Here is a 25,233-nt window from a genome sequence, read left to right as displayed (position 1 = left end):
TATTGGATTTTGGATATCGGACACGGCAATGCAGGGAAATCTTTCGGGCGGCGCCTTGGCCCGTAATTGGGGCCGCTCGCCCCATTTCCCACTGGCGGTAGGTAGGGCCACCCGCGGTCTGTTTGGATTGAAGTCGCTCATGTAAGTAATTTCCCTGTCTGCGATATCCACCGACAGACGGCTAGGACGGTAGGAGATTGATTACTGTTACGAGTGTGATAAATCGCTGTTTTTATTAACTTTTTCGGCATGACGCTGCACAAATGGCATTGCATCGCCCGTCTCCCCATCTACCATCCGCGGGCAGTGTTTGGTCGGATTGGTCGGCACATGAATAGCATCAATATGGGAATCAGATCAGCGTGATATTGTACAATTTGTTCGATTCGTCATCGGCCTGCAGACCAACAGGAGAGAGCATGTAATTCTGCCTCTGTGGCAGCCACTAATCGTCCTAATACATTTCTAATTATTCATTGAGGATAATCTGTAGAGATTTTCGAGGATTGGTAGATATAAATATGACTGGATTCGAAAATATAGTGAAGTATAGAGGTTAACAAATAATATTCATTTAAGTTGTTTTGTTTTCTGTATCCCAAAGGCACAGACACAGGCAACCAATTTAAAAATTGCGGCATAGTACAAAAATGATCGAAAAGTGAAGTATTATATCGATACCTAACGTAGTTGAGTACGGCAACGCTGCACATTTTCAGGGCAGTATATTTCATATAGAGATGGTCAACTCCTCCAACTCCGGATTTGGTACAATAATCGTCGGAGTTGGATGAGTTGACCATCTCTATTAGGACCAACAAAACAGCTGCTACGCGAAAAGTGAAGCAATTTTTAAACAACCCAATCCGTGGAGATCGGCGCCTAGGCTTTGCTCTTGGATAGCCAATCTAGTAGAAAATTGATTCGTAAATTGGAAAAAATTATTTTCTTAGGATTGACAGGGCTAACTAGCTAGTAATATTAAATCGAATATCAAAACTAAGGAATATCAGCGCATTTTGTCAGTATATGTACGGTATATTTCTGGGGTATTTTCGTGCTCACAATTTAAACGTAATAATGAGTCGGGAGAGCGTGAATTGCTTTCTTTCTTCTGGCCATGGCAAGGTATGGCCCCAGTACTAAAACGGCGAAGCTTTTTTTTTATACCGTGGGAGCGCGAAGCCATACCATGGTGTGTTATGTAGTGTGGTGGGTTTTATGCTTGAAAGCTTCGGATTTTGTGACGTCATACGTCACACCTCATCACCTTCTCCTTGCGGCGCAATCAAAAGTTCAACTCAAAAGCTTGAAGCGAAATTGATAATACGAATACGATAATTTTTTTTTGCCAATAAAATAAACCATAAGTCCGAGCTGTGGATTTTGTACAAACAAATTCGCAACTTTAAATGTGTTTAACCAAGTGGCAGTGCAGACCAACAGGTATTGAAGGGTCCACGGAGGCTGGGGAGTCGTAAGCGAGTGTTTGGTTTCCAATATTGGCAGTACACACCGCCAGCGTCAGCAAAAGTTATCAGCTGCGAAGAAGACAAAAGAGTCGCACGTAGTAGGCTGCTCTGTTGCCATGGCCAGTCCCAGGACGAGACGAGTGCTCCAAGAGCTGAAGCCCCAAGATAATAATTCGGTGAGTTGTCCATTCGAAAGTCACTTCCGCCTCGCATACATATATGTGCATGCGTACATACGTACATACATACATATGTTGCTATGTACACACAGACATGCACGTGTAGATTTATTTATTTTTATAAGCCATATTTGCCATTGAACACAGAAATGCTTCGAGTGCGGCACTCACAATCCCCAGTGGGTGTCGGTCACCTACGGCATTTGGATATGTCTGGAGTGCTCCGGAAAGCATCGCAGCCTGGGCGTGCATCTGTCGTTCGTGCGCTCCGTGACGATGGACAAGTGGAAGGACATTGAGCTGGAGAAGATGAAGGCGGGTGGCAACCGCAATGCACGCGAATTCCTGGAGGATCAGGATGACTGGAGCGAACGAGCGCCCATAACGCAGCGATACAACTCCAAGGCTGCAGCCCTGTACCGGGACAAGATTGCGACACTGGCCCAAGGCAAAAGCTGGAACCAAAAAGAGGCCGAGACGCGGCTGGGCAGCAACAACAGCCAGAGCAGCAATAGCGGCAGTAGGAGCTCGCAGTCACATGCCAGTGCAACAGGTTACGGCGGTTCCTCCGATGGCTATCAGAACGGAGGCGGCAGCTATAGTGACGCCCCAGGCTATCAGCAGTACCAGACACAGGAATTTCGGGATCAGAAAGAGGAGTTTTTCAGCAAACGCCAAGAAGAGAACGCTACGCGACCAGCGTACGTACCACAGTCGGAAAATAATTGCTGTCAGATATTTCATGAAAAATTGTCTTGCAGGAACTTGCCACCGAATCAGGGCGGAAAGTATGCCGGATTTGGGTTCACACGTGAGCCTCCGCCAAAAACGCAATCTCAGGAGCTCATCGACTCGACTCTCTCCACCCTGGCGTCGGGCTGGAGTTTGTTCTCCACGAACGCCACAAAGTTGGCCAGCACCGCCAAGGAGAAGGCCGTTACCACTGTCAATTTGGCATCAACTAAGGTGCGTCATTTGAAGCACACCCCACCCCATAGATATCTTTGTTTCGTTGCATTCCGTTTTATTTGTTTGATTTGTTTTCTTCCCTGTTTTGGTTGTAGATGAAAGAAGGCACTTTGCTAGAAACCGTTCAGAGCGGTGTTACAGACGTGGCCTTCAAGGTCGGTAGTTAGAACAATCCCTTTTGTCACACTAGACCCACAAAAGGCCTACAACACGTACAACATCCTCTTATTTTTCTCACAGGTCACAGACATCGGCAAGAGAGGCTGGAATAACTTGTCGGGCAGCAGCGTCTCGTCGCCGCAGAGCGGCTACAACGACCCCAACTTCGAGGACAACCCCTATCAGCAGCGATCCAACTCTGTGGGTGGGAACCTGGCCGGAGGCTTGGGCCAGCAGAGCGGCGTGAGCGACAGCGACTGGGGTGGCTGGCAGGAGAATGCCAATAACAAGACGCATCTGACCAGCTCCAGCTCGTATCATACGCAGCTAAGCAGCAACAGTGGCAGCGCCACGGCTGGCCTAACGCACGACGCCGACTGGTCCGGCTTTGAGGCGTCCAACTACCAGAGCGCGGAGACCTCCTACCAGAATGCCCCGTCGGGCGGGCAGAGTGCTCGCCGCAACATGAAGCTGCAGGACACATCGCAAAAGCTGAGCGAGGGCTTCGACAATCTGGATGTGAAATCGAAACCGGCCGCTCCTGCGGCCGAAAAGGCAAGCGCCGAGGATGATGCCTGGAACTTGCTAATGAATTAGATAGAGAGCTGCTGTCCCCCATAACCGATCCATTTAGCCGAACCGCAATGTATTTTTCCGTTCTTTGTGTTCTTTTTTTTTGTTATCCTGATGTGAGGAAGAAGCTGTTGTGCGCGCATTTAATGTAATTAACAGAAATTCCCCCGAAAAAACACTTGTATGCTCCAATTTTAAAACAGAAAGTGCAACTATTCTCGTTCATTTCCACAGTTTAGACCAATTTTATATAGACCTACATAACGAATTATTTAGCTGAAATATAAGTGAATCGTAAACAAACAACATTCAGAAGTGGAGAGATAATACATATTATGTTATCAACTGTAATTCAGACTTTTGTTTGGAATTTTTAAGGCCATCGTGGACGGAAACAGATGAAACGTGACCCTGGCCTCCATTAACAAAATTGGTTTTTCAATGTAACTGTAATCTGAGCCCGCTGTCAACTTAATAGCCGACACTGTGCGCTTAACAGTACTTGGCATTTAACACCAGTTGTGGTGATGTTACGCAGGATGACCGTTTGCGTTATATTACATTATTTTCTGGATATTTTTACGTCGAAATGGATTTATGAATATGGATATTAAATCAATTTCATCAACCTATTAAAGAGGAAGGTGGAGCTACAAGGAACGTTTACAAAAACTAATAGTTTCCGCGGTTCATCTCAAGTTTAAATTGAGTTAAATTGGGGTTAAGGGGTTAAGCATGAAATTACCCCGCTACATTTACGGTATATTTTGAAAATGAGAAGATATATTTCAGTATATTTTATCGAAAAAATCCGCGGTCACACTAATGTTTTAAATTGAAAATTCGAGTCAAAATTTCTTGACCAAGCACTCACTTTCGTTTTATTCGAATTGAAAAGGCAAAGATCGTCACACACATCCTATATATCCCCGGGCACAACAGCAGTGAATCAAGTCGGTACGTAGAGGCCTGTCGTCGTGGTATTCGCATTGAGGTCCGCTTTCTTCTGCATATCCATATCCAGTTGAGTGTGTGTGCCTTTGCGTGTGCATGTGTGTGTGCGACGACTGCAGAATAAAATTTTGCCAATTTGGCAACAATTCGCGAGCAATTCGGTGAAATTTGAGTCATTGCCCAGACGGAGAGACTGGCCAAAAGGCGTGCATAAGGTGCGAGAAAATGCAATAAGGCCAGAACAGCCTTGGGATGCGTTGCTCCCAATGGAAATGGAGTATTAGAAAGTTCCAGTATTGCGTGGGCTCTTTCTCTCGCTCTTGCCCCCGCTTTCTCTTCACTCACTTGTGGGACGGACATGTGTGCGTGTGTGCGTGAGGCTGGTGCCAATTTTTCAAGGCTTTCCGGAAATGCGTTGGCTGGCCTTCAAAATTATATCGACTCCACGAAAATCAATGATTGCAATGAGTCTCTGCTGACCAGCCCCAGCTTTAATTATAATGTTATAATGAGAGCGCACACACAGCCCGCACTGCCATCTGCTGCCTGCCAATTGGATGACTTCATCTGCGGGGAAACGATTTTTCACACAAGCGAATTTACTTTTCAGTTAATAGTGGGGTTCTCCCACATGCAAACTCTTGTATTAGCTTAATTGCTTATTATATATACGTTTATTATTTGCAGACCAACAGCTTGACATAGTATATCCCAAGAGAAGACCAAAATGCACCAGCCATAGGAGTAGGAGGAGCCCGCTATAGTTTGCAACGCATTTCCAACACCAAGTGCATCCCAGGCCCCTAGACACCGAGGCTCCTAGAGGCGAAGACACCCAGTTATCCGCCACAAAGCAAGTAACACTCCAAACAAGTACACACGAGTCTGGAGAATGGTCAGAAAGCAAGTTGGAATAGAAAACAGCGCATCCCTAGAAGTAAGTAAGCAGCAGTTGGAGCATCAGCAGCAGCAGAAGCAGGAACAGCCGGAACCAGGCCAGCGAATCGACATTGACTTGACGCCGGATCCGCCGATCAATTTTGCGCAACAGGCCCATGCCATCTACGCACCACTGAAGCCATCGACACTTGCCACCAGCTATGAGCACAGTGCGGCCCACAACTTCAATAGTCTGCAACATGCGCATCTTGCCAATATGCCCTACAACCTCCAGTCGGTGCCGCCGCCGAATACTGTCTCCAGCTCTGGCAGCGGCATACCAATTTCCATCATGCCCACTGAAATACCAGCCGAGGACGAGGCGCGACTCGAGCGTATCTTCAATCAGTTGGATCGGGATGGCGACGGCAAGGTCGATATACACGATTTGTCGGCGGCCCTGCACGAGTTTGGCCTGTCGAGCGTCTATGCGGAGGTGAGTGGGATCAGGCAGGGGAATGAGGGCCACAGCGGCATGCGGCAGTGTCTGCCAAGTGTCGGTGGGATTAACATAAATCGGCCACATGGGCCAGGGTCCGGCCCCGGGCGAATCGCGAATCTTTCGAATTGTAATGCTTTTGTAGCGCTTTTCTATAGAAGACAGCGAAAGATCAATAATATGTGTCCTTGACAGCTGTACTGTCCGAAGCGTATGCGAATCTAATTTATACAGAGTACATACATACATATGTATGTATGTACAGACATATGTATGGTAATATTCCCTGATTTGAGCAACATGATAAAGCATGAGACGGCGACCCTGCGATGCGATGCGATTGCTGAGATTTGTATGGTTTCCACGCTGCCGAAGCCTTTATGATAGGAAACATTTGTTTTATTGATTTCTAACTAGACTGGGGCTGTCGCCAAGCCATAGCTAAGTAATAAATGCGTTCCGCTCTCATACTCTTGCAGAAATTCATGCAGCAGTCGGACAAGAACCAGAGTGGCAACGTGGGCTTCGCTGAATTCCTGCACTATGTGCGGGAGCACGAGAAGAACTTGTGCCTGCAGTTCTCGCACCTAGATAAAAACCGTGATGGTGAGTGCTTATTAGATTATTTAATACACATATCATGGATGATGTCATGGCATTGGCGTTGCAGGGAAAGTGGATTTGGAGGAGCTAATATCTGCTTTCAAGGACCTGGGCCTGGACATTGACGTGGACGAGGCTAGAAAACTGCTAACCAGGTGCGACATATTATATATTTAATGGTCTCTATATTGATGGTATCGTCTCTCTCGCTCTCGCTCTGTCTCTGTGGCAGAATGGACAAGGACGGCAGCTTAAACATAAGCTTTAACGAGTGGCGCGACTTTATGCTATTGGCTCCCTCCACGGACATACACGATCTGATCAAATTTTGGCGGCACTCTACTGTAAGTGTGGCGGACAGGAGCGCGCCCGAACCTCCTCCTAGTAATGTAGCAAAATAGTGCAAGCCTTAACTTGTAGCGCTTAACTTTTAATCTCCTTTCCTGTTTCGTCCGGTGGGAGTTTGCCCCAGAGGTCTCTGCCTCTGGGTACAACTCTCACTATCATCGGCGCTTGTTCTGTCGCGTTCGTTCCCACAGACATTTGTAGTTGTTTAACGTTTTCGTATTTTAAACTAATTGTCCAATTTTATACTCTTATACCCTCGTTTCGTTACCATGCGTCCATATCCAAACAAAACAACACAAACCAAAAACACTCAACATACTCTCTCGTACATACGCTCTAAACTGCCTCTGTAGTACCTCCACACACACAACTCCTGACTAACTGAGGAAGATCTGAAGGTACATATCGTCAAAACTATGATTCTAAGATTACCATTAGCCCATTAGTGGTCCTCACGTAGTTTTGGGGGCCCACACGCCCACATTCACACCCACCGACAATGTACAACACATCCATCCTTACCCATCAGTCCTCTCCACCCAGACGAAGGCTTATCATTCGCTATATAGATCATAGATCATTCATCTGCATGACTATGTACTGACTGTTGTATGCATTCCACATTCGAAAATGAATCCAGATTTGTAATCGGTTATGGCCAAAGCTCCTGCTGACTGGCAAAAAGCTTGCGCTCTGGCCTGACGCAAGAGTTTTGTATATATTTCATCATCTGATTTAAGCGGTATACAAACTACCTAATCAAATACATACTTTTTTTTTTTGGTTTTAATGGGAGGCCCGTCCGGGGTGGTGCCTCCCGATTACGCTGATCTTGTCCCCGCCCGCTTATCAGGATGATTATATGTAGTCGGTTATAAAGCATTCATTCCGTTGTTTTTGTGTGGGGCATGCTAGCGCCTGCTTTGTTGTCTGCATAATCATTCTGTTTACATGCGGCAGCTCCAGCAATTGATATCAATTCCACACAAATTTGACAGTCACTTGGCTCCTGGCCCCTGCTCTCTGCTGCTATGCGCTCTGGCAGAGCCAGTCTTTCCACAAAGAACAAGGGAAGCAAAGCTGCCTGTCGATCCCCCGAAACAGCTTTCAAATCTCAGATTATCGCTCTTCGACATTTTTCCCGATTGGCAGTCCAGACCTGAATCTTAAGGTCAACTGGGTCCAGGAGCGGTTTGGTTGTCAAGCAAGCGTTGTCTGATTAGCCGGTTCTTGGCCTCTGAAGTACCTCAGACGACGACTAACTGCAGATTGCTAGGTGTCTATTTTTAGCCAGTCCCAGAAGTAAGAGTAAACCGCCACCTCAAACGTAGCCTGCGCACAAAGTGGGCCTCTAATTAAGTTGCCCTTGTAATTTAGTTGCCTCCGATGTGATGATTGATTGGCCAAATGGCCCAATCGCATCTAGATTGAACGCATTCCCGCACTGATAAGACCAATACTCGTTCTCTCTGTCGTCAATTGCACAAATATTTACGCGAATTCTCGAATTTTTGCTTTAATCAAAGTCCGCAAACGCTCTAGTCCAGTCCGGTCTGGAATTTGTTGACCGGCTTGGCAATTGAAAAGGTCCCCATAACTAGTGATAACCTGTCCGCACGTCTCGGAGTCACTAAACAGAACTGAAAACGAAACGTCGCGTCGCGTCGCTTCGGTGAATAGTATAGATTTCTAAAAGTAAACTTTTCTCGGTAGCCAAGCGGAGAGTTTCTACAAACAATATAAACTGCGAATACCGCTGAAAAGACCCACAAGCCTTGACTCATTGTTATATGATATTTCTAAAGTAAAGCTAGCAATGATTACGGTGTCCACTCACTGTACGGATAAGAGGCATGACAGACTCCAGTTGCACCACACGCCCCTGCCATGCGATGGGCTTTACTATTATACGTGTATATATTTAAGCTGTCGAATGTCGTGCCTGAATTTGTGGTTCATCGTTTCCTTCGAGACAATGTCAATTTTGGAACACAAATTGGTCCGTTCAATATCCAATTGAGAGAGACACAGCACGACACCACTAGTGGCCTTGGGAAAAGGCACTCGGGGGTATCATAAATTCATTGGAACTTGTTAAGGTACTAGGCTGTGGTGACTGCAGTCACCACTTGGGAAATGGGTGTGTCAGGCGGTTTCCTCGAACCCACAAGCCGCAAGCTTATCTCCAACTATGGAATCGTGTGTTTGATAAGAGTAAATCGCTGTTGTTTTGCGGATTTGTTGCATTTTTGCATTTTGAATTTGTTTTCAGTTGACGGTGCTCCAAAATATTCCCGGGGACCTTTGGGCCGGAGACTGGGACTGGTCCGTATAAGGCAAGTTCTCAGTGACGTATGTGCGGTAAAGGCAGCTGTAAAGTTTCCACGTCCCAGTCCCAAGATCATCTATGGCGCAGCAGCCAAAGGCAGCGTCATCCCCAGACAGCCAGTCATACGCTCGTCATGTGGGCTATCAGAAGACCCTTGGTATTCACCGAAATCGGCCCCAAACCGGTTCCACACCCGAAAAGTCGCTTTGTGATTATAAAGTCACGAAACCTGTAATCAAAAGCTGCCAAATAACTGTCAATATCGTCTTTCCCATTGACTGGAGATATAGTTTATTACGAGTAGCTCTCTCTCTCTCTCTCCGTAAATAACCGCTAATTGTAGAATACAAAGGTATATTGTATAGAACGACGAGCATGGGGACTACCAGGACTCCCTCTGGGTGCCAGTAAATTTTTTCTTAATATGTAATGCCTTATTGAATGGAAATTGAGAGGTTACGATTGTTCCCGCATCCTCGCTAGTTACCGAAAAGGGGTATAAAAAGATATTAATGATTGCAAAAGGATACTCCTTTTTATTTGTTGGCTTAACAGACTTTTTTTGGTGGGTGCTGTCTGGCTGTCAGAGTCCGCTAATCAAATTTTTTCCCAATCATTATTTTCCAATAACATTTCTAACTGTCGAGAAGCCTCCCAATGCTGGGGGGGCAGGTTCAGAAGGGGTTTGGTGGTTCACAGTCCCACACGCGCCACCCCACTAATAAAGAGATGGAGTGGCGAGCAGCACACGGGGGCGGGGAGAGAGAGGCAGGGCAAAAAGCACAGAGCACCAGAGCGAGCGCTCCACCGACGACAAAATCGCGAAGCTTTGGCAGCGATCGTCGCCGTCGCCATGCTCTCAGTCTTATTTCGTTTGGCTCGCGTGAAGGTTGTGCGCGCATTATAACACTCAGGCCCGCCCCTTTTCAAAAGCCACCGCGCTGGAGTGTAGTTATATAATTGAGCCTGAACGAGTGACTGCTTTGTTCTGTTGCGCGACCACTGTGGAACAATCTTAATTCAATCTAACGAATCGAGCAAAGTCTAGCCTGCTCCTCTGTGCGGCCACAGTGGCGAGGAAAATTATAAGAGTGCTGCATATTTTGTAACCGCTCCGAGTGAAAGTTTACTTTGCACTTGCCACTTGGCGCACAGTGAAAGCCACATTCCGGGCACGCATAAAGCGGAAGTAAAGCGGAACTGTTATCTGTAGTACCCCCGAAAACTGTGTAGTGTACAAAATTCACAAAAAATCACACAACAAAATGCTGCGGAATAGCACATATCACTACAATTTGCCAGTCGATTACCACAACATTCAGCAGATGGCAGTCGCTGGTGACATGATGGAGGATTTCGCTGTCATATTCCGTGACATGATGGGACGGGTAGGTGTTCCTCCTAGATCACTAAAGTGCTGTCTCCGCCATCTCAATAGCTCTGTGCTTGTGCCCCATTGTGCAACGGAAGCTGACTCATTCCATTCGCGACTATCTTATCGTTTTTGGTTTTTCCCCGCGAACTTCAAAAGAGCGTCCCACTTGACTGGAAGTGCCACCATAAAATGGCAACACTTGGCTTTGCTTTCAAGCATTGAAGCTCATTTGCAACGGTGCTGCACCCTGTGCTGTGCCCTGCACCTTACACAATTCGTTGTGCGTCGCGGATTTGGTTTTTCAGTTACATTGCACCATGAACCGAGAGGGGCGCATGGCAACAGGCCGCCAAAATACGACGGCTGTTGATAGGTGATAGGGGGAACCAACCGGTTTGTGTCTGCGTCTTGATCGCGTCGATCGGCGACATACTTTACTCACACACAAACGCACACACTCACGCATTGGCCTAAGATTGGAGCTGCGCGTGGCGTGGCGTGGCTCTCCCGCTCTCTTTCGCTTCACTATGTGAGCGTCTGCTTGTTGCCAGGCGCTTAAAAACGTCATGGCTTTTGCTCTCCGAATGTATTTCTGTGTGTAATGAGCATGAGGTTGTTGGGGTGCTGACTCAGTGCTCCTCCTTGACCCCCTGCCCTGCCCTGCCTGCCCAGCCCTGCTGTGTGTGGTCAGGCCCGGCCCCCGCGTCAAATTGTGACGTCAAACGCGTAAACAGTTTTTCCTCTTTTTATAAACTTGTTGATTGAACGTGCTCTTACACTGTTGTTTACCCTCGCATTGCTGACGTCTACATCTCCGTCTGCCCTGTCTGCCTTCGTCGGAGGGGGGAAAACACTTTGGAGATGGAAATAACGTCGGGCAAATTCCACAAGCGGAACAGAGTCTGCGTCAACGTCCAACCGCTCGGTCAACGCCACTCATTCATTCATATGGGGGGCATTCCAAGTCCAAGGTGGGCTGCTCCCTTGGCACCGTTTACCTTCAGGTCTTGCATTGGCGTTGGCTGGCCCTGGGATCGATCGCTTCAGTCTGGCCTTGATGTGGGGAGTTGGTCAAGCGAGCGAGTTTACAGCCCATTGTTTGCTGCGATTCGATCCATTGAATAGCGCCTCTAATTGAATTGTTTAATAACCCGATTTGGCAGCAGTCCTTTTCGCAGCCAATTCCACTTTTACTTCCACGTATGTGAGCCAAAATCGAGGCAGCAGTTTAAAAATAGATTATTTTGTATAAAAGAAAGAAGCTTTTCTTTTTTTTGCAGTCATGTGCCTCGCTCTATATGTATGGTATAACAAAAAAAAAAATTAATCTATAAAAATTCGGAAATTATAAATTCCAACAGGAATGACAATGGCCAATAGTTGTGGCTAATTTTCAACCATTTCTATCATAATCTCTCATTTTAAATGGCAACTAGAACCTCACACCTTTATCCCAAAATATATAAATATGAGAGCAACAATAAACCCGTGATATTCGGTTAAATAGATATACATTTTAACCCTGAGAGATCTGTTGTTATTTGCATGTTTGTCTTTTATCCAAGCATGGTGTGTGATTTTTGTACTCTGTAGTTGTTCGCTTAGTTCAACATCATAATTGCCATTCAGTGCCATCATCCAGTCCATCACGGTCAAAGGGAAATGACATTTTAATTCTCACCTTGAAAATTCCTCTCCCCTCTTCAGACACATGCAGGCAGACACCCTGTACGGGCTGGAATCGGCTTCCCAAAACCCCGTATTCTAGCCAATCATCAATCGGACTTTTCCATACGTTTCCGTTTGTTGTTTGTCCCGTCCCGGAGCTTTCGGAATCACAAGACCTGATAATTGGGTCTCAGTTTCGCGGTTTCGCAGTTATCATGCTCAGACAGCTTTTATTTTCTACTTTTTTGAGCAGCTTATCAACTAATAATTCGTTTTGAATCGCCACAGAAAGACAAGAGCTGTGCAAACTTGTAGAAATTGTTCCTTTTTTCATTCTGTTCTATTTTGTTGCATTTTTACAAATTACACAACCAATTGTCAGGGCGGGCCCCTGGGGCAGGGCGGCACACGTTTGAGGCAAACAGAAATCGCGAAAATTAAAAATATATAGTGGAGGCACGACCGGGGAGACACAAATATACTATGCATACTCGTACCTATGTAGATATGTAGACGTGTGCACCACCGATGCAAACTAATGTGAATGATATAACCTTTGTTGGCGCTAGTATTGCATTTTCTTCTCGCTTCCGTAGTGCTTGAGCCCCGTCAGCCATAATCTTGTTGTGTGGATTGCGTGGCGTGTGCCGCTTCTGCTTTAGCTTCTGGTGGCTTGCATAGTTGTTGGTGTTGAAGGAGCAAAAGTACTGCTGTCGATGCTAGTTCGTTCTGATTGATGCGAAATCCAATATAAACTGGAGCTAACTTTCAGGCAGACTGGAGTGGGCAGGAATGGCTGCGATCTCTATCGCTCATGTATCAAGAAGAGGAAGCTGTACGGGTACGGGTACGGGCCAGAGTCCCAGCACAACCACTATTAAAGTAGACTGTCATTCCATTCATCGTAGCTTTGTTAAATGTACTCGTATTCGCTTATCCGAATTCCAAGTGACCTAAGATGTTCTTTCTGATCCTTGCAGTACCTCGACATTGGCGAGGACATGAATGTACCTGATGACTTCACACAAAAGGAGATGCAGACGGGCCTCTGGTGGCGACACCTTGTGGCCGGTGGCATTGCCGGTGGAGTGTCGCGAACGTGCACAGCACCGCTGGACAGAATCAAGGTCTACCTTCAGGTGAGTCTCTCGACCCCACAGACGACACTTCGACGCAAGATAACTAAGTGTTTTTCTCTTTTTTTTTGTATCTTACATACAGGTCCAAACGACAAGAATGGGAATCTCAGAGTGTGCACAAATCATGTTGAACGAGGGCGGATCGCGGAGCATGTGGCGCGGCAATGGCATCAATGTCCTCAAGATTGCACCGGAGACGGCGCTCAAGTTTGCGGCGTACGAGCAGATGAAGCGACTGATTCGTGGCGAGGACGCCAGCAGGCAGATGAGCATTGTGGAGCGCTTCTATGCTGGTGCTGCGGCAGGCGGCATTTCTCAGACCATCATCTATCCCATGGAAGTATTAAAGACGCGACTGGCGCTTCGCAAGACCGGACAGTACGCGGGCATAGCCGATGCCGCGACCAAGATCTACAAGCACGAGGGTGCGCGCAGCTTCTACCGCGGCTATGTGCCCAACATACTGGGAATCCTGCCATATGCGGGCATAGATCTGGCCGTGTACGAGACACTGAAGAGGCGGTACATTGCCAGCCACGACAACAACGAGCAGCCCAGCTTCCTGGTACTCCTGGCCTGCGGCAGCACATCGAGCGCGCTGGGCCAGCTCTGCTCGTACCCGCTGGCCCTCGTGCGGACACGGCTACAGGCACAAGGTGAGCATTATTGTCTTCTTCTTACCTGTCAGTGGTTCTAATTATGTGTGTCTGCAGCCGCCGAAACGATTACCAACCAGAAGCGAAAGACGCTGATTCCCTTGAAGAGCAGCGATGCGCACAGTGGCGAGGAGACGATGACGGGCTTGTTCCGCAAGATTGTGCGGCAGGAGGGTCTGACGGGACTGTATCGGGGCATAACGCCAAACTTCCTCAAAGTCCTGCCAGCCGTCTCCATCAGTTATGTCGTCTACGAATACACGAGTCGGGCGCTGGGCATCAAGATGTCGTGAGGTGTTTTCCTCCCAACTCGTTTCGATGAGGTTAACTCTCGGCGCTTACTGGCTGTGGCTGTGGCTCTGGCTGTGGTTGCGGCGGCGATTGTCTGCGGTGCGGATAGTGCTGCTGCTGCTGTCACGAGCTGCCACCGTCACGGGCACTGTGCTCCAATTTGTATAGTAGTAGTGGTAGGGTTAGGTGAGGCAAGGCGGCCGCCATTCGCTCTCTGCTCCGTAGCTCTCGGTCTCTCTGGGAGATGGAATATCTGCTGCTTTCCTTAAGTGTAAACCGGCCGCTTCCATGTACTGTATGGTGTATCCTTTACATTTATAGTTGAATTAGTTTTTGGTTATTTTCATCTTAAAATATTAAACATAAGTGATACTATGGCTAATTTATTTATAAATATGTGAAGGAAAGAGAATGTTATGTGAGAAAATGTGCCGCGTGGAACCCAGATCCCAGGCGATTCCCCCATTTCGAAGGCTATGCCGTTGTAACTATTAAGCTCTAATTTATTTAAACTTGTACGGTAGGCTATGTCGGAACAATCCCTCAGTTAAAGTGCTCGCAGTGCTAACAAAAAACGAACAGAAAAGAAAAGAAAAGAAAACACATACCAAAAACGAAACCAGCTACGATAGGAGAACAGAAAACGGGCTAAAACTTGGCTTTGTCTGCCCCCAAATAATATGTTGTCTATAAGGTTTTAGTGGGGGCAAGCGCAATAGCAGAGTGAGCGTGGGGAGTGTGAGGCGAGGTCGTTGGCTGAATGTGACCGGGGGGAATTCAAATGAAATCAATGGATATTTTTGGCAGCGTATTGGCTTGTACACAAAAGACATTAAAAACTACGATGTACTCGGTTTTTCGCTTAGACTAAACATTACACAAAATAATAAGGAAAACACTTAACGTTTACAATGTGATGATAATAGTTAATAATATACATTATATACATACATAAAAACAAGCATACATATACCTACTACCTACGATACCGACATATACGCTTCGGAGCTGTCGCGGCTGACATTTTGTAGCATTTTATTTGTTAAGTTTAGCAACACTTTCTCTTAGATCGAAAATGAAGCCAACGAGATTAATTGTGACTAAAGCTAACAAAAAAATGAAAAACAACCACAATTTTAATTTATTTATATATCATGTGAACACCAAACACCCGAACCCCAAACCCCGAACCCCGACCACAATCTTAAGTTCGATTATACTGTGTATTTTGGAATAATTTAAGGAAGAAAGAAAGTCATTATAATCTGAATTTAAAAGTATATGTATGATTTGTACCTTACACCTAATTAGCCAATTGAATTTTTGTACATCTTTTAGTGAAAATACCAAGTAACGACTTTTCATTTCCCAAAACAACGCATTTTTTATTAAGTCTGTTTATTCAGAATTAAAACTCATATCTCAAACATTTTTAATACTGAAATTTATCATGAAATATCACGCAAAAGCACACACATTTTTCAGTCCAAATAAATACAAATAACTAAACTGAAAATGTACACAAATGATTTCTTTATTGTTTATAATTTCTACAGGATTTACTTTGCGGATTGTTCTAGTCAGACACGAATCCCACACTTGATATCTTCCTTTGACAATGACATGACACAAATGAATCCATTGATACACTATATTGTCTACATTACTACTATCTGTATTCTACTCTACTCTATGAAAAAAAAAGGTCTTTCCAGTTAGGTATGTGTATTGAGGTCTATGCTAGTCCAGGAGACAATTTCAATATTTCATTGAATTAATTAATTAATATAAAATATATAACTATAACTATTCTGATATACATATATTGTTATATTTTTGTACGTTTAGCTAATTTTTAAATAAATTATTTAATGTGATTTATAAGCCCAATTCGAGTTACAAATAAAAACGAAATTAAATATGTGCAGTGTTCCTCTGGTGATCAACGATTGGATATCCACGAACTGGAACAAGTTCGAACCATCGCTGCGGAGAACTTAACGGATGCGACTAGTACACTGGTTCACAATTTAATCCGTCGCGAGTATTTATAACGCGGCGAACTGAACGATCGGATCGGGGTGCTATTTTTGGAGGGCCACCAACCGTCCGCCAGCTGTTTTCAATACTCAGGCAGCCAGTAGAGAGCAGCAGCAAAAGAGAGCAGGAAACGCGGATGAGTAGAATTTTCAGCCGACGCTGAACAGAAACTTGTATTCCTATTCCATTTTACATAATTTACGGAGAAACATGGAGTACGATCCGACATACGAGAAGATATGCTCTACGCGCACCGTCCAGTCGGAGAAGAAGGGGTTCTTCAACGATTTCTGTGGCGATGTGAGGGAGACATGTGGCGACAAGTGGCTGAAGAACTACTTTGGAAAACTCAAGTCGAACGCGGCGCGTGTGCTCTCCATATTCAGTGATCGCGAGGTGTGCGATCCGGTGCTCGGCGTGCTCGAGCACGTCCAGCCTGTCTACAAGCAGAAGGACGCCCTCTTCTCCTTCCAGAGGCGGGCCCAGGCGGACAAGTTCTATCTTTTGAGCTGCAGCACGAATGAGGCAGATGAGCGCAGGGAGCTCCTACAGCAGGCACTGCTGGCCTCCAATCTGGCCGTGATGCGTGCCCCCGAACGCAATGTGAACCCCTCCATTGACGATGGCCTCACCCTGGCCCTGGCCTACCGATCGCGCGCATCCATACTGATTGGCCTGGGCGAGGGCGAGCCGGCGCTCAGCGACCTCAAGCTGGCCACCAATTTCGGACTGGAGTTGAAGGGCAGCGTGGACTACTACTGCAAGATGGCCAAGGCATATGCGGGTGAGTGGAGCGGCAAGGTAACCCTCTTGGAGCAACTTATGAACTTCCCTCTTTGGCAGCAATGGGAGAGGGTGCACGGGCCGAAATATCCTTGAAGATTGCCGAAAAGCTGGCTGGATCCGATACCTCGCACATTGCCATATGCCGCAAAGAAATTGCAGGGATAAAGCCTGTCCAGAAGGTGTCATCCACGGAGCAGGTGCCGCAGCTGGCACACGGGGAAAACTCCGAACTGAACGGCGCTGCCAATGTGGTGAAGCTCGTGGAGACCAAGGAGAAGGGACGCTTCGTTGTGGCCAGCGAGGGCCTGAAGACGGGCGATGTGGTGCTGTGCGAGAATCCCGTGGCAGCCTGCCTGATTCCCAGCTTCTTTGGCACCCACTGCCACCATTGCCTCAAGCGGTAAGTGCATCCGATTGTCGGTCCTGCAGTGTCACTGACTGTTGAAGCTGTATCCCCGCATCCCCGCAGGTTGCACACTCCAGTGGCGTGTCTGCATTGCTCGGGGATTGCCTTCTGTTCGGCCCAGTGCATGGGCGAGGCCTGCGAGAGCTACCATCGCTTCGAGTGCGAGTTCATGGATCTGCTGATTGGCTCCGGCATGTCCATCCTCTGCTTCATTGCACTGCGCATCTTCACACAGGCCGCCAGCGTGGAAGATGGCCTGGCCACGGCCAATCTGCTGTTCGAGAACCTGTGCTCGCACGAGGATGTGCGCCAGCCGGAGGACTACCTGCAGCGCTCTCTGATGGCCGGCTTCCTGATGCGCATCCTGCAGAAGGCGCAATACTTTGGCCAGCGCAAAACCGAGGGCGTCAATCCGACAGCCGTGGAGCTGCAGGTGGCCACCGCCTTGCTGGGCCTGCTCCAGGTGCTGCAGTACAACGCGCACGAGATCTACCAGACCCAGGTGACGGACGAGCATCGGTTCGAGGGCAGCAAGACGGTGCATGTGGGCGCAGGTCTCTACGGCACCGGCTCCTACTTCAACCACGAATGCTGGCCAAGGTACACGGAGGCTCCTCCCCGGCAGTGACTGGCAGTGTATAATCCTTTTTCTATCCATTCTCTTGCAGTGTTGCCAGCTATTTTGTGGGAAAGAAACTGGTGCTGGCGGCCACAAAGCCGCATCGTCCCAACGAAGTGGTCGCCGTCAACTATGGCCCCAACTTCACGACCACCAATCTGAAGGAGCGCCAGAGGTCCCTGCGTGGTAGGTACTCCTTCAGCTGCAGCTGCATGGCCTGCCAGGAGAACTGGCCGCTGCTCCAAAAGCTGGACAAGCAGGTGCGCTTCTGGTAGGTATATTTTCGGATCGGAAAGCCAAGGAATTACTATATCTTATATATACCTTAAAGGTGCACTTCTGCCAACTGTGTGAATCTGCTCAAGTTCCCAAAGGACTTGGCCAAGGATGTGCGGTGTCCGCGCTGCCGCAAGAATATCTCCCTGAAGGAGAGCGTCGCCAGGCTGATCAAAATCGAGGAGCTCTACAGGGAGGCAGCCCAGGCGATGCAGGCGCAGAAGACAGTCGAAGCTATTGAGCTCTTCAAGGAGGGCATCGATCTATTCTTCCAAATAGCTGCCCTGCCCCACAAGGACACTCTGCTGGCACAGCACTCGCTGACAAAGTGTGTCGCAAATACGGGCACCACCTTTAACAAGTAGCATTCAGATGGAAAATAATCATTGACTTGCATATGTATTTATATGTATTAATTATTACAACGTTTTTCTACTTAATACGCTGCTGATTGATGAAGACTGTGTTCGATAAATTGTTTGAATTTTAGTATTTTTGCCGCTACATATCGCTGCAACTCTTCAGCTGTGTTGGTATTTTCGCTGTTTGCGATGCATCCCTGTGCCAGCTGTTTCAGCTGCATCGGTCACATTAATTTTGCAACCCTCACGCTGGGTTTGTTTTGAATTATTTTAAAAATGTTTAAAAAACTAAAGCCGGGTGAAAGCGAGGAGGATGTTCTCCGCATGGCAGCCGACTTCAATGCGGAGCGAGAGAAGAATCCGAATTTTCAGCCAGCAGCGGCGTTTGTACGTATGGAAAAGCGTAAGTGATTATTATTCTCTGTCATTGCTTTTGCCGGGTGCCATGTGAATTTTCCGAATATTTCCTGCAGCTCCAAGGAAGTCCATGTTTGCACAGAAACGGGAGCAGGCGAAGCTGGGTCGCATATCCTCCACCAACGAGTCAGGACCACAGGAGCCCGAATTGAACGTAGAAGAGGTGAAAGGAAATACAACGAGCAGTAACGGGACTCCATCGACCACCGTTCTGCTGGATGAAATCCATGAGAACATGCTGGGAGATGTGCGTGGTAGCAAAGTGAATCCCAGTTTGATGGGCGCCGTGCTTGGCGATATTGTGGAAAGAGCCGAAGGTGCGCAGCGTCCCGCAATCAAACATTCCCATGAGGTAAGGTCGCAACAAGTGGGTTTTTCCACAGCTAATAAGTTTTCTATACCTCACAGCCAGCCACCAATAGGCCGCGCAGCATTTTCGCCAAACAGCTTTTGGAAGGAAGTGCAAAAAGTATCCCGGAGGCGCAGAAGAGCCTCAATTCCAAGGAACCAACCGGTCGCAGTGCCATTGTAAGAGATGCTAAACTGGCAAAAGAACTGCATGAGGAAAACATGGCTGTGCTCAGTCAAATGAGCACTGAGGACATTTTAGCCGAACGCCAAAGATTGCAGGCCACATTGGGTGAGCCATCTGATGGTCTCTCCTCTATTTTTTATTTAGTTATACATTTAAACCTTATTACAGATCCAGCATTGCTTGCATTGTTGTCCAAAAATCGTGCAACCAGGAGCCCTTTGCCTAAGAATGAGCCATCGCCAAAGCCCATCGAACCCCCGCCACAGCCTCAAGGGCCCCTCTCATCTTTGGTCGACTCCAATCCAGCCCATGCGCTCTTGCTACAAAGTGACGAGGACAAATGGCTTAATTTCAATCTAGTGGAGGAACACAAACTGGCCTGGATGCGCGATATACCAGCCAAGATGAGCGAGCTGAAGCCGGGACAGCAGTTCGATGCGCGCTTTGACTGGAAGGGTGTGCTACTGCCGCACACGCTCAAGAATCCAGAGCAGGACCAGGCTCCACCAGTGGACGAGCGAGAGCTGTTTTTACACGGCGAGGAAGCTGATCGGCCGGGCTACACACTGCAGGAGCTGTTTCGATTGGCGCGGTATTGCTTGGTGATTCCTTGGCATAGAACTTTAATAATTTCCCCTTTGAATTGACAGCTCCACTGTGTTGCAACAAAGGATCTCGGCATTTGGTGCCATTGCGGGTATCTTCAGCATCTACAATCAGGGCTTTTATGACCAGGTGCTACAACTGCCGATTTCGAAAATGTTCTTCCTACTGCGCTTTGGCCTCGATGAAAATGTGGCCGCGCAGCTGGAGGTAGTAAGCAGGGCTCTGGCCTGCTTGTTCTACAACGAAACGGACGAAGTGCTGCTTGACCACATCCACGACAATGCCTACTGCCATTGGCAGCCAACGCTGCAGGTTTTGAGCAGTTACAGCGACTCGGACTCCGATCCCACATCCATTGCCTTTCTGCAGCGCTACATGAAGCTGTTGTCGAGCAGTCCCTCTGTGCGTGCCGATGTCGCCGAGGATGAAACGGAGAGCCGCATGTCCATGGATGACTTTCAGCTGGCCGAGACAGACCTATTGGATTGTCTGCTGCGGACGAATATATTGCAGCGCATTACGTGAGACTGATTAGTAACAATAGTAAGGAACAATGAGCTATAATCTATATGTGTACCCACAGGTTTATCTTGAGCTCAGTGCGTCCCGACAACAGCACCGTGGATTCCTGTTTGAAGCTGCTCATACGCATCGCTCGCACAAGCATCAAGGTGGCACGACAGTTGGCAAACGAAAGCTATCTCTTAGATGTTATATTAACCAACTTCCTGCCCTCTGTGTCGTCGGCGAACGGCACCTTCTACAGCCAGCCCCAGCCACTCTGCCTGAAGCTTATTCGAATACTGATCTGCCAGCACTTGGACATAGCCAAGAGCCTTGCCAAGGGCGGGCTAATCGAGAGACTCAAACAGTTTCTGTTTCTACGCGACACTGTTGGGGTTTGTATGAATTTTAGCCAAACTTTTATTGATTTGTTGATCTAAATAATGAAATGTCTCTCTCGTTTTGCAGGGCAAGATGGTACGCGTTCAGGTCGAGGCACTGCGCATCCTGCGGTGTCTGCTCCTCCTGGGGATTGTGGATCGCGATCTGTACAGGTGTGTGAGAACTTCTATTACATTGAGTTCATTATTTGCTCCGTGATGAACTCTTTGTTCACATTGAGATAGCATTTGACGGTTTGAAAAGCAGTGTCGCAGCCATCAGTTCCCTCTGCAAAAGATACGGATGTATAGGGAGCGCCCAACATGATACCCACATCCTAATACATACTCTGGGTGCCGCAGGCTCCAACTAATGCGTTGATCTTGGGGTGAACCTCTTCAGGCAGGACTTCGATCAGAGCCTCCAATTGCATTACGTTTTTGCTGTCGATCTATGGAAAACAGAATAAGATCTTCAATTTGAACACATTTAATCCCAGTCCGTGCGTATACGCACCAGTCCGAACATGTCAAACATGCAGTGTAGAAAGCATTTAAAGGCTGGATCATCGGGCAATACCTGGTCCTTCTGCGCCTGGATCATTCGCTCTGAAAGTGTCGATGACTCTTATCAATTATATCATTCAACTGACGCTCACGCCTCACGCTCACCTTCGGATGCTCCTGTCTGGTTAATGCAGCGTGTCTTCAGCTTTGCTATTTGCTTTTTCATCACCGGGGATAGCTCAAACTATTTGGACAGGACATGAGACATGCATACCAACTGATTGAACAGAAATACTCACCGCTTGGCTCGGTGCCAGCGAGTCGTATGCGATGAGTGCGGCCAGAATAAGGCAAACATTCCAGGAGGAGGCCATTGTGCCGGACAAATTTCGCCACTTGACTGAGGCTGCTCTTCAAGTAACGCTCACTTTTATAGCCACCTGTGGCAATGGAATGTGTGGGGCCTAATAGCTGCTATTATTGAGTGGCACTTCATCTATGTTTAAATCGTTACAGACAGTTCCTGCCCGCCCTGCGCCAAATGGTGGACTGGCACTGCAATCACAGTGTTTTCGATGGAGTGGGCGGTTCAGTGCTGATCCGGCAGCACGCAGCGGCCCTGCTCGTGGCAATTGTGGCCGCCGGCGAGAGCGGAGTCTGTGACGTGGATGGGCAGAAGATGCTGGCAGAGCCACTGCACAATTGCTGTTGCAGCTGGTTGCACTCTGCCTCGCGCATCGATGTCCTCAAAGATGTGAGTGTGGCCCCAAAGCGAATCCTGCCACCTCTAATAGCTACATTTGGTATCACTTTAGTTCACCCAACTGACGCTATTGAGTGCTGCTCTGTATGCCGTTTCTTGGTTCTGCCGCAATGGCTATTTGGGAACGATGGCCTTTCAGCCATTTCTGCGCAGCGTTCTTCCGCAGTTTGTGCGCTCCCCTTGCTTCGTTGCATGTGTGCGTGACCTAAGGTGAGTTAATTGGGGAGCTGGAGGTACACCCATTTCATCACTTTTAATTACTGCCTCCCCAGCAAGGGCTCTGTCTTACTGCGACGCCCCATCGATCGGCGCAATGTTCATCCCGCATTGCCGAATGTGGGCGCTGTTTTGATGCACGACTATGGGCCGCAGCTGATCGTGAGCGACACGTACCCGGTGCACCTGTTAAGCAGCATCTGGGCTTTGCGCGACCTGTCGCTGGAGTCTGGCCAGAGGCCATTGTTTGAGGCGCTTATGCAACCGTCGGTGCTGGAGCCAGTGGCCGAGTATCTGCGTCAAATGAGCACCGGGCTGAATCGCATCCTGGCCACCAACTTCTTTGCCCGCAGCGAGCTGAGGTTCGTCCATCAGTTGCTCGTCACGGACGGACTGGAGACCTACTTGGAGCGCACGCAGCTGCTGCAGCTGGTCTACAATTATCTCTGCTGCCTATCCACAGCCCATGCGACACAGATCAAGAGCACATTCGAGCGCTTTATCTTCAATGGTCAGTACGTGGAGTTGGATGCAGCGTGCCTAAAGCTGCTGCAACAGACTTGCATGGAAATGATTTACCCGCACGTGATTGCTGTAAGCTTACCAACACTTATTCACTTATTGCTCGGACACTTAACATTCCCTTTACGGCAATTAGGACAACTCTGAGCCCTCGCTGTCGCTCTGCTACACGCAGGCACCCATCCTGCCGGCTGACTGGCCATTCTTTCAGATGCGTCTTATCCTCAGCAACTACTTGCAGAATGTGCAGCAGCAGCCAGCGGCCATATTCTCAGGTGAAGCACACGCAAAGCTAATCTCCCTTTGAGAATATTCAAAATCCCTTTGCTCTTACAGAACAGCAGGTGATCCGCATGACTCTTATGTTTGTGCGGCAACTGGAGAGGGAAGGCTTGCAAATTGTTTCGCCGCTGGAGAAGCTTATGTATCTGATGATTGCCTTTATGGGTCCCGACTCGCAGTTCTTGGAGCATGATCTGCATCAGCTGCTGCACGGCTACCTCAAGGATTTCTACACCCAGCATGCCACGCATCACTTTGACTTTGATGCCGAGCTCGTGGATAAGGCCAGATTCGAGCCACTCTACTATTTGTTCGTGGAGCACTTTGCAGCTGCCAGCTACGGCGACGAGCTCTTCAGCTCGCTGGTGCTGCTTCCCTTGGCCCAGAAGTACGACAACAAATGGCGACGGCGCCTCTGGTCCGAGCATGTGCAGGTTATGCGGTATCTCAACTGTCAGGAGGATTTGGTGGGTTCTTGCAAAAACGCAAGTGAAAATCTTAACTGACTGGCATTCTTTTTTGCAGTTAATCGGTGGACTGTCTGCGTATCTGGAACCTGTAGAGAAGGAGCCATCGCTGGTGCAGTTGTACGGCGATGCACTGGAGCGCAATCTGGTTCGTCCTGGCAGCATTGCTTATCGGATAGCACAGCACCACTTCAATCACTCGCAGGTGGTGCAAAAGACCAAATTGTTTTGATTATCTCAAAATTAATTAGGCATGTACCTCCATTGGACTCTGCGGCGATAAAATTATGTCATGGCGGGCTCCAAAGGTGTCTAAATGTGGCAATATTCTATTTAAAAACGAACTGATTTCGGAGCTATCTCTACTGGCCGAAATAGAACCTGCTCAGGAGGACCCTTGAGAATGATATGCACGTGATTTGTCACAATGGCCATTGGACTGCCATTGGAGTGCCCCAATCGGACACTTAATGGGTATAGAAATAAATGTATGCGTAAGACTTAATAGTAATAGTTTGAGTCCTATGTTTGGTATGCATGGGGATCAGTCGTTGTGTAAGCATTGTCCGTGCGTCTAGTTTAATTGCATGTCCGTAATCTGCTTGTGGCAGCCTGACTGATGCAGGGCATTTTGCTATCGGCCTCAATTAATTAACATCACTTGACTTATTGACACATGGCCCAAGACTTGGTTGCCATTGCCGTTCCCGTTGGCTTGCCTTGCCCTGCCCTGCCCGACTGCTGATAAAATATATGTAATTAAATCGAGCACAATTGAGGGGCCCGCTGCTAATTAAATTATTTGATCTGTGTATGTGTGGTGCATGTATTTACGTGTGTGTATTTCCTTTTTGTTTCTTCTTCTTCTTCCACTCTGTACGCTCTTAGACGTGTATCAGCCACCCACACCACATCACACACGATGCTCTACCATGCGTACACTCTGGCAAATGTAAAGGCATACGCCTATCGCTGTGACACATGGCGGATGCGCAACGCAGGGGGGCACGCACGAAGACATACTTCTTTTCTCGTGTCCACACAGACATTGGACTCGACACCACGGGCATGGGTTTCCGCTTGGGTAAGCGCAGAGCAGCCACAAAGTGCGAGGTGTCAGAAGGCTAGTGTTTAGATGTTAATTGCTTTTAAATGGACGTTATTTGATAAGTCAGCGCTGCCCGCCTTGCTGGTAAATATTTGCAGAGGCCCCATAAATTAACCAGTGCTAAGCGGTTGAAGTAACGACAATCAAATTAAATATCGATCGCCCCCCAAACTATTATTAGGCACTGTGCGTAATCTATTTACCTAGACTTGATTGCCCCATTGAAAATTAAAGCTGATACTGGAGGTGGTTGCATACGATTTCAACTTCAGACTGAATTATATTTCTTATCAATTCATGTTCGTTTTGCATACCCTTTGTTAATGCTGTATATGTTTTGTGGC

General features: G+C 47.7%; 5 protein-coding genes across 11 annotated transcripts; 4 read left to right on the top strand and 1 right to left on the bottom strand.

The window, feature by feature from the left end:
* Positions 1-1,073: 1,073 nt before the first annotated feature.
* LOC111076046 (ADP-ribosylation factor GTPase-activating protein 1) lies at positions 1,074-3,703 on the top strand. 2 transcript variants are annotated; one of them, XM_022369639.2, is made up of 5 exons: positions 1,078-1,648; positions 1,799-2,352; positions 2,413-2,617; positions 2,716-2,775; positions 2,861-3,703. In XM_022369639.2, exons 1-5 carry the CDS (start codon positions 1,589-1,591, stop codon positions 3,374-3,376), a joined length of 1,395 nt encoding a protein of 464 aa, XP_022225331.2. In that variant the 5' UTR covers positions 1,078-1,588; the 3' UTR covers positions 3,377-3,703. The 2 variants fall into 2 exon arrangements, with proteins under 2 accessions (XP_022225332.2, XP_022225331.2); XM_022369640.2 differs by lacking the exon at positions 2,716-2,775 and having other exon boundaries at positions 1,074-1,648.
* A 463-nt stretch (positions 3,704-4,166) lies between these two features.
* On the top strand, positions 4,167-15,609 carry LOC111076045 (putative calcium-binding mitochondrial carrier F55A11.4). 6 transcript variants are annotated; one of them, XM_022369634.2, is made up of 9 exons: positions 4,184-4,309; positions 4,994-5,681; positions 6,164-6,290; positions 6,355-6,442; positions 6,520-6,631; positions 12,780-12,848; positions 12,988-13,146; positions 13,229-13,802; positions 13,860-15,609. In XM_022369634.2, the coding sequence occupies exons 2-9, from the start codon at positions 5,199-5,201 to the stop codon at positions 14,093-14,095; spliced, it is 1,848 nt and encodes a 615-aa protein (XP_022225326.2). In that variant the 5' UTR covers positions 4,184-4,309; positions 4,994-5,198; the 3' UTR covers positions 14,096-15,609. The 6 variants fall into 6 exon arrangements, with proteins under 6 accessions (XP_041448101.1, XP_022225326.2, XP_022225328.2 ...); XM_022369635.2 differs by lacking the exon at positions 4,184-4,309 and adding an exon at positions 4,423-4,521; XM_022369636.2 differs by lacking the exon at positions 12,780-12,848 and having other exon boundaries at positions 4,185-4,309.
* A 529-nt stretch (positions 15,610-16,138) lies between these two features.
* LOC111076044 (SET and MYND domain-containing protein 4) lies at positions 16,139-18,660 on the top strand. Its single transcript, XM_022369633.2, has 5 exons — positions 16,139-16,917; positions 16,977-17,319; positions 17,389-17,925; positions 17,994-18,215; positions 18,276-18,660. Exons 1-5 carry the CDS (start codon positions 16,344-16,346, stop codon positions 18,583-18,585), a joined length of 1,986 nt encoding a protein of 661 aa, XP_022225325.2. The 5' UTR covers positions 16,139-16,343; the 3' UTR covers positions 18,586-18,660.
* A 156-nt stretch (positions 18,661-18,816) lies between these two features.
* LOC111076032 (RNA polymerase II-associated protein 1) lies at positions 18,817-24,593 on the top strand. Its single transcript, XM_022369615.2, has 13 exons — positions 18,817-18,985; positions 19,056-19,351; positions 19,408-19,639; positions 19,703-20,126; positions 20,185-20,661; positions 20,724-21,039; positions 21,113-21,198; positions 22,048-22,285; positions 22,347-22,504; positions 22,567-23,104; positions 23,169-23,307; positions 23,369-23,781; positions 23,840-24,593. Exons 1-13 carry the CDS (start codon positions 18,859-18,861, stop codon positions 24,011-24,013), a joined length of 3,618 nt encoding a protein of 1,205 aa, XP_022225307.2. The 5' UTR covers positions 18,817-18,858; the 3' UTR covers positions 24,014-24,593.
* On the bottom strand, positions 21,041-21,942 carry LOC111076033 (general odorant-binding protein 69a). Its single transcript, XM_022369616.2, has 5 exons — positions 21,831-21,942; positions 21,697-21,775; positions 21,542-21,633; positions 21,374-21,476; positions 21,041-21,313 (listed from the first exon to the last, which is right to left on the bottom strand). The coding sequence occupies exons 1-5, from the start codon at positions 21,903-21,905 to the stop codon at positions 21,216-21,218; spliced, it is 447 nt and encodes a 148-aa protein (XP_022225308.2). The 5' UTR covers positions 21,906-21,942; the 3' UTR covers positions 21,041-21,215.
* Positions 24,594-25,233: the final 640 nt, after the last annotated feature.

Source organism: Drosophila obscura, unplaced genomic scaffold (genome assembly GCF_018151105.1).
Source record: "Drosophila obscura isolate BZ-5 IFL unplaced genomic scaffold, ASM1815110v1 contig_170, whole genome shotgun sequence".
Classification (NCBI taxonomy): Eukaryota; Metazoa; Arthropoda; class Insecta; order Diptera; family Drosophilidae; genus Drosophila; species Drosophila obscura.
The sequence above is the reverse complement of the archived record's forward strand: the minus strand, read 5'-3'. Positions and strand labels throughout refer to the sequence as shown.